Source organism: Salvia hispanica, chromosome 1 (assembly GCF_029641045.1).
Source record: "Salvia hispanica isolate PSC_SH4W2 chromosome 1, Shi_PSC_v1, whole genome shotgun sequence".
Lineage (NCBI taxonomy): Eukaryota > Viridiplantae > Streptophyta > Magnoliopsida > Lamiales > Lamiaceae > Salvia > Salvia hispanica.
Window position 1 is genome coordinate 64802684 of NC_142692.1, and position 17500 is coordinate 64820183.

The following is a 17500-nucleotide window of genomic DNA, read 5'->3' on the forward strand; positions in this document are numbered from 1 at the left end:
GCTATCAACTAGCAACAGCTGCAAGTATAGCACAAGCTAGGAACCCTTTATTACTTGAAAAGAAATGTACAGCAGCCAAAGGGAATTCTATCTATCTATACATCATTTGCAGCTTATGATTCTCCTTTCTTGCCCGGTGAGCATTAAGCAAAGCTCGGAACAGATTCTTACTTCTTTTGGTATATGACTCTACAATCTGTCCTTCCCTCTTCACGCCCCCTATTCTGCACACTGACATAGCTCTTCGTGGCTCTGATGGACTCTGCCATTGCATCTACCAAAGCTCCCTTACGTTACTAACCAGAAAATACATAATGTTGTGATACTACTCCAGTTATTAGTGGCTTACCTGTTGATTACTGTACAAAGGGGTAGGAGAGACTGATCTGTATGCAGACGATCCAGACCTCTTGAGCGGAAAACTAAGTGGTGAAACTGAACGCTTCCCTGATTTACATGAAAAGGACGAACCTCATAAGACTCGCCTCCATTGTTAAAATGCTTGTGTTGTGCAATTCAAACGAACTACCAATATTGAAATCTTGAACTAATCAAAGAAAGAGACCAGAAATAGGGGGATGCCAATATGCAAAATGGTTAGGTCAATTCTCAGAATTGTTAAGATCTTAGTCTCATCCTCTTACCACTTCTAGTATAGTAATGCACTAACATCAGGGATGAGTTGCTGTTTAGCCACGTAACACTAACCTGTATCTTTCTTAGACATGGCTCGCGTGAAGGGAAAGTGGGAATGATTTTGAGATGGTTCATCTGAAGGAACCATCGGGTGTCCTTTTCTGCACAAGTTAAATTGGCATGATGAATCAGAGGTGAGAAATGCAATGTGTTCTTCGTGTCAGCTTGTACCTTGATAACGGTGGTTGAGGCTTTAGTCGTGCTGCTTGAAAGGCTTTAGCAGATGGATTATCTGGATACATCCAAGTCAGTTTACTGCCAATTAGAAATCAGAAAACAGAATAACATAAATACCTGCAACAATGTACTGCTTATGGTGCTTGGGAGCTTCTACCATTAACGTGTGTCGTGATACGCCTCTCAAGTCGATGAATCCTTGAAATTTGCTTAGTTTCTACAACACATCCACACCCAAAAATATAAGAACCTTTCATTCTTATATAGGATTGAATAATCTAATCAAAGTAGTTATAACAATAGCACCTGTTGAATGCAAGAAATTCTAATATCTGTTGCGGAGAACTCATTAGCCTTTTCATCCAAGAATTTACTGAGCTTATCAGCTACCGACCCCAAATGGTCGACAGTGCTCACCACAGCTTTCGTAACATAATCTTTCGACGATTCCATCACACTGCACACACACATGTGACACATAATTCTGTTTCTCACTACATATACTAGTATAAATTTAGAAACCAATAAAATGTTACAAACTTATGCAAACCAGAGAATAGCATACAGTATTTGGCGATCATCTTTATCATAAGAAGACTCAAAATACTCTGCTGCTGAATACAACTGTTTCTTTAAAGTTCTCAGATCCTGAAATTTCCCAATAAGAAATCAGAATGACTAAACAAAACGCCTCAAAATGGTAGTATTTGCTATTACAGAAACATATATAAATAGGAAAAACCTTCAAGCTTTCTGCAAATTGCAAACTACTCTGCATAAAAATTTCATCATAGTTGGAAGCCTTCTGAGGGGCACTGATTGAATCCATTCCTCTCTCTCTAACAGTTTGCAGGCACTAAGGCCAATTAGGAATGGTTGTGTAAAGCTACCTAAACAAAAAACATGTAGGAAAACAATAAGTAGACAAAGTTGGAAAGAGTTTTGAACCAAAAACAAGTTATAAGATGTAAATTTATCACACTAATAAATAAGTACGTGTGAGAGAAAAGCAGTTTAGTTGGCCTCAACAACTTAATTAATATCATCAAATCATATCCATTAAAGATGGATAAATGGGTCACATGTATTTGTATTTGAATGATAGAGAGAGAAAACGAATGATTATAACTGCACAAAGAGTGAGAGTGAGATAGACAGGTTGTGGGCTTGCAAGAAATTTCAGGATGGAAAGCTTAAATTTTACTACTGCAAAACAAATAATCATGTGAAAAGTACAAAATAAATAGCCCCACGGTTCAGAAATGAATAATGGATTTCAAGAGTTAGATTTAAGTTTGGATATAATCATATGCTATATATTTGTCATCACTACTGAAACTAGGTAGTTAGTGTAAATAATTAAGTAGTTCAAGATTGATTAGGGAATCCATCTCCATCACGTCTTTTATTTATGAAACTCCATTCTATAGATAGCATTTAAATGGATTTTTTTTTATGTTTTCATGTTACAACGGTTACTTTACTTATTTGTAATGAACATGTTACAAAAATGTCTGAGTTGAAAATGAAAGGGGAGAATTTACTGTTGGACATGTGGGTATGTTATAAGCTGTAGCAATAGAGAAGCCTTTACCATTTAAAATTGAAACATTTTCCTTTTTAAATTGTCCCTTTAAAAATAAAACAATTTTTGGAATAGAAATAATTTTATCTCTACTTTTTCATCTATCTTACTTTACTCTCTTTTTTAATTTAGATTATTTTACTTATTTTTGGAATAAAACAACACTACATAAAATCTTGTACAGAAAAACAAATGTTTTAGGGACGCAGACCCCACAATCTCATTCCACTACCTTTTACCCTTCTTTATCTTACTTTTTCTCATCTCGCTATTATTTTACTAATTGTGTATTAAAATCATGTCATTTACAAGTTTGTCTATTTTTTAAGGATGGAGAGAATATATCCAATAAAAATTGACTAAGTTAATTAGTGGCAGAGATGGTTAGCGTTAGTGACTAAAGTTCAATTTTGGTCCCTTACATTTTCCCTAAAATTCTTTTTAGTCTCATACATTAAGTTTGTGATTTTTTGGTTCCAAACATATTGTTTTGGTCCAAAATAACCATTTTCTGTTAAAATTAACAGTTAAAATGTTTGTTCAATTTAATAACTTAATTATAATATAGGACTAAAGTCCAATTTTGGTCTCATAAATTTTCCATAAAATTCTTTTCAGGTCCTATACATTAAGTTTGTGACCTTGTTTGGGACCAAAATGTATCAAAATAATATATTAGGGACCAAAAGGTCACAAAATTAATGTATGGGACCAAAAAGAATTTTAGGGCAAATGTAAGGAACCAAAATTGGACTTCAGTCTTTTTCAAATTTACTTGCACATCTTCTTTAATTGGGGTGCGTTATATTGCTAACTATTTAAGTTGCTAACTCTGCTAACTCATCAATACAACGTATTAAAAATGTCAATTCGGTGATATCAAAATATCAACACATTATATTGAAGTTCAACAAAATTATGTGTTGACATTTTAATATCATCGTGTTGACATTTTTAATACACTGCATTGATGAGTTAGCAACTTAAGAAAGTTAGCAATTGATCACTCTCCTCTTTAATTTTATTTAAATTCACATAGTTTTTACTATTACTATGTAATTTACTCTCGATTTATCTTTACTTACTTACACTCACTTTAATTTTAATTAGACACACAAATTTCTCTTTTATTTATCTATTTTAGTTCCATTTTTATTTATATACGTGATTTTTAATCTTTTTATTTTTTATTTTCTGTTTCACGCACACTTTTTACACACTTTGATTAAAACTTTTAAACGTGCAATTTTAATGATAACCATCATATTATTTTCATCTGTGATTACATTATTATTTGTTTCTTGATACTCTTTTATTCTCTTGCATTCATCTATTACTCATACCAGAAAATATTGATTACTCCCTCCGTCCCAAAGAAGTTGACATACTTTGAAAATGGCACGGGATTTTAGGAGGTTTTGTTTTGTATGTTACATGGAGAGAGAAAATATAGTTTTTATATTCATGTGAGAGAGAACTTTTTCCAAAAAGGAAAATGTGATATCTTTTGTGGGACAAACTAAAAAGGAAAGTGTGTCATCTTTTGTGGGACGGAGGGAGTACATTATTATTTGTTTCTTGTTACTTACTTACTCAATTGCTTTTGACAATATTGATGCCAGAAAATATTCCACAATTTTTAAGAGTGATTTGAGTCCCCAACTTTAAAATCCTGGCTTAGTCACTAAACTATATATATCTTGATTCAGAGATATTGATAAGAAATAAAATGCTGGATGCAGCAAAAATATGTCTACTTTGCTTTCAGCAGAATCATTTTAATTTGTCATGACTCATATGCTCACCTAATCTCTTAACTGTGCTATAAAGCATCTTAATTTCCTCTCATGAATCCTTAACAGCTCTGCCAGGTATTTCCCAACCAACATTCTATTTTTGTATAATTGCTACAAGCCACACACACATAGATTATTAAAGTATTTTGCAAACAATCAGAAAATGTACAATAATGTATGGCTAGTGAATACCAACGTTTTGTTTTTATACCACCATTTACATTTATAAAATAAAATTTGAGTACCTAATCTAGTTTATTTAAATAAGAATTTGATCCAGTGCATAATTTGTAGGTATTAAGTTGGATGCTAATTAAACTATAATACACTGATTCTCTTGTCATACAATATTGCGTGCATACCTACCAAATTATGGGACCTACTAAGCTTTATAGAAATCCATTTTCCCAATAAAAAAGATAAATATAGGCATATTAATTATTACTATGGAGCGAGATAAATGGAAGAGAAAATAAGGAAAAGAAATGAAATGGAATATCCAACACTTAGTCCTCTACAAACATGCCTAGTTGTCTCCTCTTCCTTTTCCTTTTCCTCATATTCATCCCTGGCTTCCTCTCATCAACGGCGTTCAACCTCACCACCCTCACCTTCTCCCAATCCTACTCTCCCCTCTTCAGCGATTTCAACATCAAGACATCCGCCGACGACAAAGCCGTCAGCCTCCTTCTCAACCGCCTCTCCGGTAATAATAAATATTATTCGTCCTTTCATTTTCCATTTTATAAATCTAATTAATTAATTGCAGGATCCGGAATTATTTCGTCTGATTATTACAACTATGGATTCTTCAGCGCCAGCATTAAGATGCCCTCCAAATACACGGCCGGCATTGTCGTTGCATTCTACGTAGGTTTCGATATCAATTAATGTGATTTTTTTATGCATGAATTGTGAATTTTTTTTTATCTATGTTTGTAATTATGCAGACGTCGAATGTGGATACTTTTGAAAAGAACCACGACGAATTAGACATCGAGTTTCTAGGAAATGTGCAAGGCCATGCATGGAGATTTCAGACCAATGTCTATGGAAACGGCAGCGTTTCGAGGGGTAGAGAGGAGAGATACCGCTTGTGGTTCGACCCCAGCAAGGTTTTCCATCGCTACAGCATTCTCTGGACCCCTCTTAATATCATGTGATTCCCTACACATTCTAAAACTATGTTTATTTTACGTATGATAGTGCCATTTATATCACAAAATTTGGTCAAATTTTTATAAGTCTGAAACTAAAAATTGATTTATAAAGTTTCAATTTATATTCTCAATTGTTTCCTCCATGTATAAAATGAGCCGGTGATTCTTATCAGTAGAAGTTAGAGCTCGTAATTTATTTTATCGATAAAAATGAACTTGTCATATTATATGAATACAGATTCTATGTGGATGAGATCCCAATACGCCAAGTGGGGCGACACGCAGGCATGCGGGGGGACTACCCGTCGAAGCCAATGTCCGTGTACGCGACCATATGGGACGCGTCGTCATGGGCGACGAACGGCGGCAAGAGGAAAGTGGACTACAGGCACGAACCTTTCATTGCCGAGTTTCGTGACCTAGTCCTCCAAGGTTGTGTGGTCGACCCCATCGACCAATTACCATCCAGCAATTGCACCGCCGAGATTGCAGCCTTGACGGCGTTGGACTACTCCACCATCACCGCCAACCGTCGCAAATCCATGCAGTGGTTTCGGCGGAAGTATATGTACTATTCCTATTGCTATGATAATGTACGGTACCCAGTGCCCCCACCTGAGTGCGTGGATGTACCCTTGGAGAGGGAGATGCTTAGCAATGGTGGCAGGCGGGCTGACGGAAAGGTTAACGGCCGCCGTGGGAAGGGTGGTGAGCGGCGGAGCAAGGTCCCCAAGCATCAATCTGCTCGCTGACTTTAACTTAGGCTAGAATAGGCTGCGTGTGCGTTTACCTTTTCTAACAAAATTGATTTTGTGGGTCTAATTAATTTGTAAATATTTGTCTTTAGAGAAAATATAGATTATGCAGTGCCATGTATAATTAACAAAAGGCCTTACCTTCTCAAGATTGTTCTATCTTCATCATCAACAATCTTATGGGATAAAGAAGTATTCCCAAACTGGCAGGCATATGTCCTTATAATAAGGTAATGAGCTCATTTCAATACAAAATTAAAATATAAATAAATAAGTTTGAAGACATGATAATTGTAATTAGTAAGAGCGTGGCTAATCTCCCTTATAATTAAAAAAAAAAAAAACCTTAGGCCCGTAACCTACATAATCCTAACTTTTAGTAAGCGCACGGAAAAATGGATCATATGAAAAATGCAGCGTATACACGTATTCCACAGACTATACAAAGCTCAAGTTGTGAGGCATTTGTTTACATATCTAATCTCAATCTTATTTCTTACCGCGTCAACGAGAGTGGAGATACGATTGTTCTCTTCCAGCTCAACTCGGGGCCAAGGCGTTCTTACATTCAACTAAGACCATGCTTCGGCTTATGGTGTCAGTGGCCGAGTCAAAACATCTCTCACCTGCAATGCATCATGGAACTTTATCGGCAATGAGTGTGTGTATCATAGAATAGATTTCATTATTTCTCAAGAATAATACCTTTGGAAAAGCAAAAACGGCTCAAAAGTGAACTACAGCCATGGTTGCGTAAGAGAGACAGAAGAGCTTGATGCCTTCAGACCTTGTTTGCCATATATTGCAGATTTGAGGACATCGTACTGCTGGCAAATAGATGAATACAGCAACTCCGAGTACATGGACTTTGCCTGCAAAGAAGCCCAAACTCAAAAAGAGAACTTTTGGGGAGCCCGAAATCCAAAGCTTTATATAATATGGCCAAAATGTAAATATAGCCAAAATATGTAAAGAAGTAACCTCATCCGGATCATCCAAAGCAGAATAAATTTTGTGATAATCACTTGCTGGTCCAACTGATACCCCAACTCCATGAAATGATATTTCTCGTCGCTCACCAATCTCTTTCTCCACCTAAAAGGAATCCGAGTTATTACAGATGAATTTACCATTATGGATAGATGACAAGAACAACTACTAAAAATGTACCTCCAACGGAGGGGGCATAATTTCATGGCACATTATCGCCAAGGGGTATATATGACCAGGAACTCCAGCATGTTCGACAAGCCTTCTCATGTTGTCCACCGAGGATGAATCAAAAGGTGCCTGGGCCAGCATGAGTAGTCAAACTAGCATACTAAGAATAGTGGACAGGGAAAGATGAGAATTATGAACATCTTTCACAACCATCAAGCAAAATTTACTTCCTAGTGGTATAAATGGTGAGTGGCAGCAGACGATGGCGCTCTAGAACCACATACATATCATGATTGTTTAGTAATCAATGATCACAGGTGCATTAAGAATAAAAGGAAGTTTTCAAGAGTGTCCAAACCTATTAAACTCAAATAAAAAAAATTAATTTAAAAAAATACATAGAAAGGAGAAGCTAAAGAAATTGAGTTCATGATGCTGCAAAAGAGCAATATTATGATAATAGCAGCATATTAGCAATAAGGGAAGTAAGATATCCAAATTTTGACAGGGTAAAACCAATGCAACACCTTTTTTAATCCATCATTATCATATTTGGATCCCGCACCAATTTTAACAAATGAGGCATACTATGTGAATATGGAAAGGAAACGTACTGGATGCCATTCTTTTGTAACAGGATCTGGGCGGTCCCTTCCACCACTTGGGGCTATCCATATTATTTTCGCTCCCGTCCTAGAGCATAGACAGCAAAAGAATGAATCCTTTAAAAATTGGTAGTTTGAAGCTAAAGATAAATATGTTCCCACAATATTGATATTATAACTAAGAATCCACACTATTTTCATTCTACTGTTGGGAAAATTGATTTTATGAGTGTTAAGGAAGCTTTCATCATTTCGTTATTAAGCGAAGTTGACAAATAGCTGAGTTGGAACAAGTCATCAAATTTCCTTTTCCGAAAGTATCACTAACAATGGGACAGACCGATGCATAAGATAATTGGAGAACACATGTAAGTAATGTAGCTCATAAGAGTCTCATTCTCATGATAAAACATTGATTATCTGGTGTTCAGAAGCAACTGACCATAACTATTGCTACTACTATAGTCAACCCATACATGTAATAATATGCCATAAACATGACCATATGGGTGTGCACTGTGCAATGGTTTCATTAGTTCCTCACAGTAATTGTTGTTCATCATATCAAAAACTGCTGCTAGTTTAAAAACAGACCGATCAGTTGTATTTGCCCCAAACAGCTTTACTCATCAATAATCAAGTACTCAGATATGCATTAAAAAAAGTACTCAGATATGCATTAAAAAAAAGTACTCAGATATGCAAATAGACTCCTCAAGGGCTCACAATGTGCCTGAAACCTCCTATATCATGAGGAGACGTTTCATTGAAAAAGCCCCCTTTGCTGTTGGATTAAGCTAACATGTATAACTATATATTCATAGTATGGTTAAGGTAGTCACGCCAAGGACTCTTTTGATCATACGCTTGATGAGCTAAGCACATGTTTCCTACATATCTTTAAATAATACCAATAAGTACAATAATAAGATAAAGAATAACCCAGAACAGATACAAAAATGAACTACGCAATGTCTTTTTAAACTATAGGAAGGATCAAATGTACCTCAGAAGCAGCGCCATTTCTTTTAAGCTTTTTGTGTTTGCTCTTCTCTTCATATCAATGAGCTTAGGATCATCGTTCATGTGTTTTTTGGAATACACACATAGAAGATTCCTGACTAATTAGAAGTTCAGCAAAATTAATAACTTAGCAATGCAAGGCTTACGTCAAACAATATAGTTGTGAGCAGTATATCTATCACCTGCCCATACTAAAGGGTTTACTTAAAGGATCTGTAATAACCCTGTCTCCAGCCACATATATCTGTATTACAGTTAAAATACATAAGACAAAATTACTATTCCGAATATTTATCAGTATGGCATTATAGTAATTATAGTGTTCTTTATTATAATAGTTACCAGATTCTCAGCAATGAATGAGCTAGTGGATTCAAGCAACAAAGCTATAACAGCTGGATCTGCTTCAGTCTGGTGGTTGGACATTAAAATAATATTCTCACCCTGAAATTTATTGTAATGAAGTGCTTATCAAATAGAAGCCAAATTCTAATATAGAGCAATCAACCAAACAAAGAAAAGGCGAAATGGCAAATATCAACAGGGAAGTTTTAGCTGGGTGTATTTTGACATATATGCTAATCAGAAGCTGCTTAAGAAAGTTTCTAATAATTGGGTTGGCAACAACTATGTATATGGACATTTACACAGTAGAAACAGAAGGTGGCAACAAAACAATGTTATGGATGGCTTATGGCGGCTTACGGCGGTAAGCCAAAACACCGCCACAGGGATATGGCGTAGCGGTCGATAAATTAATTAATAAAATATTAGTTATATATGAATAGATAAATTCAAAAAATGTAAATATGAACTACTAAAACAGTTAATAAAGCATAAAGCCATAAGCAATTATATATTATGCCTATAATAATGAGTCTTAGTTCAACCATTAAAATATAAAGTCGTCATCCCCGCGACGAGGGGGTGGCGTCGTTTGGTGTAGCTAGGATTTTTTTGGAGGTTCGCAGCTAGGGTTTATTTGGGAGAGAATCTGATTCTAAGAACAAAACCCTAGTTTTTTATTAATTTGGTCAGGTTTGAGGGTAAAATAAATTTGGGCAGTCTTATTTGCTAATTGGGCTGAGGATTGGGGGCAGCCCAATAAAAACTGACGCCATACCTGCCATGGCACCTCATTCGTGGCGGCAAATGGCGGTCGCCATTAAAGAGTTTCATGGCAGCGCATCGCTATGGCATTTTTCTTGTAACCCTGTTACTAAATATCGGCTATGGCGCCGCCGTGGCGCCATTGCACGGCGGGTTTCAAGAAAAACGTCATAGCAATGCGCTGCCATGAAACTTTTTAATGGCGACTGCCATTTGCCGCCACGAATGAGGCGCCATGGCGGTGCCATGGCAGGTATGGCGTCAGTTTTGATTGGGCTGCCCCCAATCCTCAGCCCAATTAGCAAATAAGACGGCCCAAATTTATTTTACCCTCAAACCCGACCCAATTAATAAAAAACTAGTGTTTTTGTTCTTAGAATCAGATTCTCTCCCAAATAAACCCTAGTTGCGCCGACCTCCAAAAAACCCTAAACCCAATAACTCATTCATACTCACATTTTATTATAAAACTAATACTTTAAAAGTAGGACCCATATCCCACCAACTTTTTCAACTCAATTTCCATTACATTTCTTAAAACCCGTGTCAACATTCGGGGGACGGAGGGAGTATATATTATGATGATGACTTTATATTTTAATAGTTGAACTAAGACTTATTATTATAGGCATAATATATAATTGCTTATGACTTTATGCTTTATTAAATGTTTTAGTAGTTGATATTTACATTTTTTATTATTTTTTAATTTTTTGAATTTATCTATACATATATTACTAATATTTTATTAATTAATTTATCAACACCATATCCCGCCATACTGCTATGCCATATGCCTGTGGTGGTTTTTTGCCTTACCGCCGTAAGACACCATATGCCATCCATAACATTGCTGCCAGTATAAGTATTACAAGCATATCAATAATGGCATAAAGATCCATTATTACATTGATTGACATCAACTCAGTAAAAGGAAAGAGAGCAGCTCCACTCAAAGTATTCCAAACATTAGTAGCAAGAACACAGTTAGATGCTGATACATAGAACTAGTACTCCCTCCGTCCCACCATAAGTGATTTGTAGTATTCCTTTTTGGGGTGTCCAACCTAACTGTACCGTTACTCTCTCTTACTTTATTCTCTCCTACTTTATTCTCTCTTCACGTCTCTACTTTATTCTCTCCACTTAACTCTATAAACCTCATTTTCTTATCCCATGCCCACTACACAACAAAGAGGCAAGTACTACGCAACACAGAGGCAAGATACGTTAGGCTTAGGGTAATTGGATTTCTGTTGATGTACAGCATTGATTCAGCGAACACTGGAGCCAAATATGAAGACATTTTAAAAATGAAGCACGAAAAGAATGCACCTGCTCAAGCTTCTTTTCAATTTCATAGAATATGGAGCTGTTCCCAAGAAATGAATTTCTGAAAATTTGTAGTAAATTACTGTTAGATGCAGCTAGAAAGTCTCCAAAGCACAAGATACATTTATAGACAGTAAACTGTAAAACAGAAGGGTAAAGAAAATTTATTTGGGGCTACACCCAAATTAATGTCGAAAATCCACAATTTGGTATGGTTCCTAATATGATACTATCTCTATTTATCTTATTTTCATGGTAATCTTTTCTTTCCTTAATCTATTCAGCTAGTTAGGGTTTTAGAATAAAGGGATGGACCGAACTTTTGTTTCTGGAGCCCTAGTTCCTACTGTTATTAAGTAGTAGAGTTTAGTCATGCAAGGAGCAGAAAATTTAGTCTTCAAATTTGGATCAGTGATTTGGCTGAGGCAGACATCGCCTGTGAGCCTCGTATTTTTTAAGTGATTTTCTGTCTAATTCAAGTTCAGTCTTTCAGCATCACCTCAATCCTAACAAAATTTTATAGAAGTCCTAAAATACCCTCTGAAAACACATAATTATGCTTCGTGTAGTAAGCAAGTCCCCTAATATTCGTTTGTGTTATTCGAAATATATAACAGCAGAACTGCAGAATGACTAGGAACTAATTCATCGCATTTGAAATTTTGAATATTACTCAGTCACTGGTTATTACTGCACAAATAAGAGCATGCAGTTCTATATATAAGTAAAATTATTTTTTTTAAAAAGCATACAATAACCACAAATGGACCTCTTAGTAAATCAAACTAGAAACTTGGACTAATTTTTCCATTAAAGAGCTCTATCTACCAAACTTTTCTGGCCATCTTTCACTTACAGTAACAATACTCTACTTATGTTTACCACATTAATATTGTTCAGTATGCAGCAGGAAAACTAGAGTAGATTTATACAATTCTTATAAATTCATTCCCCAGAAGGCAAGTTGATTGAAAATTTATCATACACTGATTTGAGATTGGCATTTGCCAGGGTTTAGCAAGAACAGTATTCATGTAAATTGTAAACCATACAATGAGTGTATATTATAATAAAAATCAAACGTCAAGTTGACTGACCTGAAATCAACCAAAGGTCGGATATATTTCTGACCTAACGTGTAATAATCAAATGGCTCCCGAATGGCAGTGTGATATGGTGAGAACTGAAATGGATCCTATGAAATTGGTTTCCGATTCAATAACAAAGCAGAGGTTAGAGAAGTCTCATGTGTAAAATCTAGATGATAAAAGATAGCAGATAACTACCTGCACATCAGAGAAAACACGGTCCAAGACAATAGCCATATTAGACATTACAATCTCATCAGCTTTGGGATGTCCACTTCTCGATACCTGAATTTTGAGAATCCAACAAAGGATTTAAAAAGATATACACAGCTCAGGGATCTGGATCTTAGAAGACATTAAAAAAAAAAAAAACAAGAGAACTTAATGGCCTATCTTGCCACTCAACTAAAAAATAGTCATTCTAAGTGCAACCCATGAACCCAAAGAGTGAGGAAAAAGTGGGACTCCATAAACATGTTACGCATTGCATCTTAACACAAACAATAACAAAAGTGGAAATAGCTAGAGCATGTATGAAGTCGCAGAGAATTGAGAATAGCATTAAAAAAATAAGTTATGTTTCGTTTCCATCATGTAGAGCAATCCATCTGAAAATATAGAGCAAAAGGTACCGAGTGTTTTCATGTAACTATCATGCTAAGATTCTTAAAACATATCACTGATAACTTAAAGGAACTTTCCAAAAACAAATGTGAACAAATGTGTATGAAGACAGCCAGGACTCAAAATTCAGGGACCACGTGAATTTATAGATGCTCAAAAGAAATGCAATTGGAGATACTTTATATCCATATGGTATTCACAGAATCTGAAGTGCTAAAGTAATTGAAATCAGTTTCACATTTTCAACATTCATAGGTTATAGAATAACACAGTGAATGAAAATATCATTTTGTTTATGAAATGGTAATGAAAATATTTAGAAACTAATCTCATCTTTGTTCACTGTAAATTGTGATCCTGTTTGAAAAGCCTAAATTTATTCTTTAGGGGTCTACTCTCCCAAAGAAAAGGAACACTGTTTAATTCTTTAGTCAGAAACAGTCACCAAAATAAATGTTTACCGAAACTAAAGAAAGTGAAACCAGCCTGTCAGCTTAATAGGCAGGACGTGTCATTAATCCAAATCCAAATTCATAGACATGTATTCCTGGATCGTGTTTTCAGAAAAGAAAAAATAATAAAAATGTTTAACAGAAGTTAAATTTGAAAAACAACCTATCAGCTATATCGGTAATTCAAACCCTTCACATCTCAATCATGCAAACACATTCTCACATGTCCTCAGGGGATCTTTTCAAATGTTTGGTCACTGACAAATGTCAAAATGATCGAAAAGGAAAGAATCTCTCTTCCCAAATACAGTCATGGAAAACTTTGGTAAACACAACATCTCTATAGTTTTATATCCTTTTGAACATTTTGTTCAAATCAATTACTCACTTTGAGAACAAACAGTTACAACAAATCAACTCCAGTTTACACAGAGAGTAGCAGCATTAAATATCTCAGCCTTAAAAAAGGAAAATACACAAATTTGTTGATACTAGAGTGAGGTTTTCAGCATATCTACAATTTAAAGTGATAAAGCTTGATTATGGATAAGATAATCAATCTTTATCATAAAGCTCTGACACCAAATTACAAGCAAAATGTCATACACACACACACACTGCAGTATGATACCATAGTTTTCAACCACACGTTATTACAAAATCATGAGGATGTCAAGAATGACATAATCAATAACTTTTCATCGCAAATTCCCAGTAATTGATAACTACATATTTTCACCATGAACAGGATAAGATTATTTTACTGCATCTCGGTAATTGTGATACAATTCTGTCATCCCCTGAGCTATATTAATTGGCAATCTTCCAGCTTCAGCTTCTTTTTGGATCATCATAAGTAGGTCTGAAATATAAAATTCATATAAGAATGCCAGATCAACTGAAATCTTAAAATTTATGCTTATTAAACTGGCTGTATACATGAAGCGTTACATGACAGGGTCCTGAGGCAAAGAGGAACATTGTGTCAGGCTACATTACCCTAATGTAAGGAAGCTGTAACAAGTTGATGGTTACAATAGATAATGTGTAAATCACCTCATACAAATATCATCCTAACTAAGGAAGCTTAGAATTATAGGAAGACCACAGTTAGCCGAAACTTGTTTAAAATGATTTTCATTTGAATCCTCCAACTCCATATAAAACTTCCCAAGCATACCATCATCAGTAGATAAAAGTAGCTTGAACAAAAGAAGACCTTTCATGACAACAAACCCAACATTATGCATATTTCATTTAATTGTTATACGGAAAAGTTATCTACGGACTTTTTCTCATAATATAGCAAAACTTCTGAATTAGTGAATTTAATCATGGTCCTTTCAGATGTCCATTGATGGAACAGAATGTAACTTACTTGAGCAGGTTCCACTTGTAATAGGGAGGTTGAGGTGGCTACATAATTAATGTTAAATACTTCCATATTCTACCTCTCCTCTATGTTCCTTTCTACAATTCCTTGGTTCTCCCAATTCCATATTTCGTAACTAATATTGTGACTCATACTAAGACTAAAGTCCAACGCTTGGAATAAACTTATTGGTGGACCGTCTGTGCTAACTTCAAGATATGCTTCAGGCTTTCAGCAGGCCAATGGCACATGAAAGCATAGTATTGAGGTTCAGAAATGACTCTGTTTTAGTCTTCCAATTGGTTAAATCTAAACAGATAGTCTTAAAAAAGACATGGTGTCGTCAAATTATTTGTTTTAGACAAGCTTAATTGGTTATGATTTCAGCAACAATTGGTACATGAAGCTGACTGATATTATGGTCACTACTTTGACAGTAAATCAGTCAAGCATCTTATAACATAGAAGTACTGGATCACTGTTCGTGCACATATGAATGGTTTATAACAAGCTAAAGAAAAAGGCGACAATGTGTTGAATGGAATAAGTTCGAGCCCTAAATATGCCACACATGCTAGGAGTAGAAAAACTTATGCATGCGTTGCCATAAGAAGTGATTATGTGTTTCTTCCCATGCTCAAACAGGATATAGAAAATTAACTCATGGCTGCTGATACACGCACTTGACATAAAACAAAAACAAAAAAACTAATCAATTGACATTCTAATAGATAACACGCATAAAAGTTATAATTCTATATCCAATCACGCAATTGGAACTGAGGTCAAACTTTAGACGCATTTAGTTTAACTCGCTAAAAAGGATAAAACATCCAAATTTCAACAAGATATCACATGAAAACATGAAAAATACAGAACGAGTGCTACTTCAATTAGTAAATTAAATTAAGAGGAACCTTGTTCACTACGCGCGTCAAGGAATGATCGAGGAGGCGGAGATACGTGATGGTGATCGACAGCGGGGCTGGAAGCGACCGCCGCAACATTCGAGGAGCTGTTCCTCTCGTAGAGCATCTCCGCCGTTTCCCGGGGATTCGGCGCACAGAAGAGAAGACATGAAGAGCGAGTCGGCCTGCGAGGTTCGCCGCAGCCGAGAGATTTAACGAAGTATGAGATCCTGGAAGAGGAATGGGAAGCAGAAACCCTAGGTGCAGTTGAGCAGGCGTAGAGCTTCACTATAGGTATAGAGAGAATCATTGAGAGCGATTGCGAGTGTGAGAGAGGCAGAGGGAGATAGAAACGCGTGAATTTGTGATATTGTAATGGGAAAAAGGCGAACGAAGACTGTGGAGAAATGATTATCTCAGCCCAGTCATCATCGGTTTATACGGATATGTAGGTAGGGAAAAATCAACTACTATAAAATTTAGATTTGGAATTTTCAAAATAATTTAAATCCTACTAAAGTAGTAATCATACAAAAAAAAAGAGAGGATACAATGATACCGGAGCGGATCTCCTAATCCATTTTTTCTACTTTATTCACTCACAACTTAATAAAATAATCTTATACATGTAAGTGATGATTAAGTGATAGTGTGATTATTTTATTAAGTTGTGAATGTGAATTAGGAATGAAGTAGGAAAAATAGAATAGGAGATCCACTCCACAATGATACTAAGGATAAAAAAACAATAGTGCCAACTACATTAAATCGAACAAAATCACTATTAGAAAATGGTTACTTGTAAGATTAAACCAAACTCAACATATTAGTCATTCTCCTTTATTTTTCTAAGAAAGAGACAATATCTTATTTTAATTTGACTTCTTGTATAGCTATAAAGATAGTACTTAATTAATATCTATAACGTCTAATAGTGCATGTAATTCTTTTTACAATCCGCATATTCACCGGCCATTTCAGCGACTAATTAATTTTTTTTTTAGAAATCTCAGGAGTACTAGGACAACTAACTAAAACATTTAAAATAAAGATAAGTGGTCTAATAATTTAAATTTGCTAGTACTTAAATCAAGAATCTATCCATTCACCTTTGATTAAGGATGTACTGTATAAGCCAAGTAGGGGAGATTGATATTAATTTGAGAAAAAGATTGATTTATACTCCCTCTATCCCATTAGAAATGAAACGTTTGTTTTTTCAGACATGTTTTAAAAAAATAATAATAAATAGTTAAAGTGGAGAAAAAATAAAGTAAAAAAGAGAATAATATAAAGGGGACTCTCTTCTACATTATTCCATCTCTTACTTTATTTTTTCACCACTTTAGTTATTTATTATAATTTTTCCAAAACAAGTGCGTAAAAGTAAACGTTGCATTTTTAATGGGACGGAGGGAGTACATGTTCCACGATCAACAATTTTTGAAAAATTATAAAAGTGTAGTCCACAAAATATAATTAATTAAAAATAGTACCCCAGTCAAACTATAATGCATCGAAGAATCACACAAACATTGTACAGATAAGGGTAAACCATGAGATGCATACAGTTGCAGAGATTTAGAACTCTAGCACCTTATAGTCACCACATATTGATTTTTTTTTTTTTTTAATAAAGAATAACTAATTAAGAAC

General features: G+C 35.2%; 3 protein-coding genes across 4 annotated transcripts; 1 reads left to right on the plus strand and 2 right to left on the minus strand.

The window, feature by feature from the left end:
- Positions 1–25: 25 nt before the first annotated feature.
- On the minus strand, positions 26–1796 carry LOC125218972 (protein ABIL2-like). Its single transcript, XM_048120802.2, has 8 exons — positions 1616–1796; positions 1439–1521; positions 1180–1330; positions 991–1090; positions 868–928; positions 709–797; positions 350–447; positions 26–274 (listed from the first exon to the last, which is right to left on the minus strand). Exons 1-8 carry the CDS (start codon positions 1700–1702, stop codon positions 92–94), a joined length of 852 nt encoding a protein of 283 aa, XP_047976759.1. The 5' UTR covers positions 1703–1796; the 3' UTR covers positions 26–91.
- Positions 1797–4759: 2963 nt separating this feature from the next.
- Positions 4760–6310, plus strand: LOC125221689 (putative xyloglucan endotransglucosylase/hydrolase protein 30). Its single transcript, XM_048123897.2, has 4 exons — positions 4760–4960; positions 5024–5124; positions 5205–5413; positions 5653–6310. The coding sequence occupies exons 1-4, from the start codon at positions 4777–4779 to the stop codon at positions 6164–6166; spliced, it is 1008 nt and encodes a 335-aa protein (XP_047979854.1). The 5' UTR covers positions 4760–4776; the 3' UTR covers positions 6167–6310.
- Positions 6311–6384: 74 nt separating this feature from the next.
- LOC125221688 (glycerol-3-phosphate acyltransferase ATS11, chloroplastic-like) lies at positions 6385–16260 on the minus strand. 2 transcript variants are annotated; one of them, XM_048123893.2, is made up of 13 exons: positions 15854–16260; positions 14329–14426; positions 12687–12773; positions 12498–12595; positions 11404–11461; positions 9301–9402; positions 9141–9202; positions 8942–9052; positions 7945–8023; positions 7340–7459; positions 7151–7264; positions 6875–7041; positions 6385–6795 (listed from the first exon to the last, which is right to left on the minus strand). In XM_048123893.2, exons 1-12 carry the CDS (start codon positions 16152–16154, stop codon positions 6907–6909), a joined length of 1365 nt encoding a protein of 454 aa, XP_047979850.1. In that variant the 5' UTR covers positions 16155–16260; the 3' UTR covers positions 6385–6795; positions 6875–6906. The 2 variants fall into 2 exon arrangements, with proteins under 2 accessions (XP_047979850.1, XP_047979851.1); XM_048123894.2 differs by having other exon boundaries at positions 6385–6813.
- Between the last annotated feature and the right edge of the window lie 1240 nt (positions 16261–17500).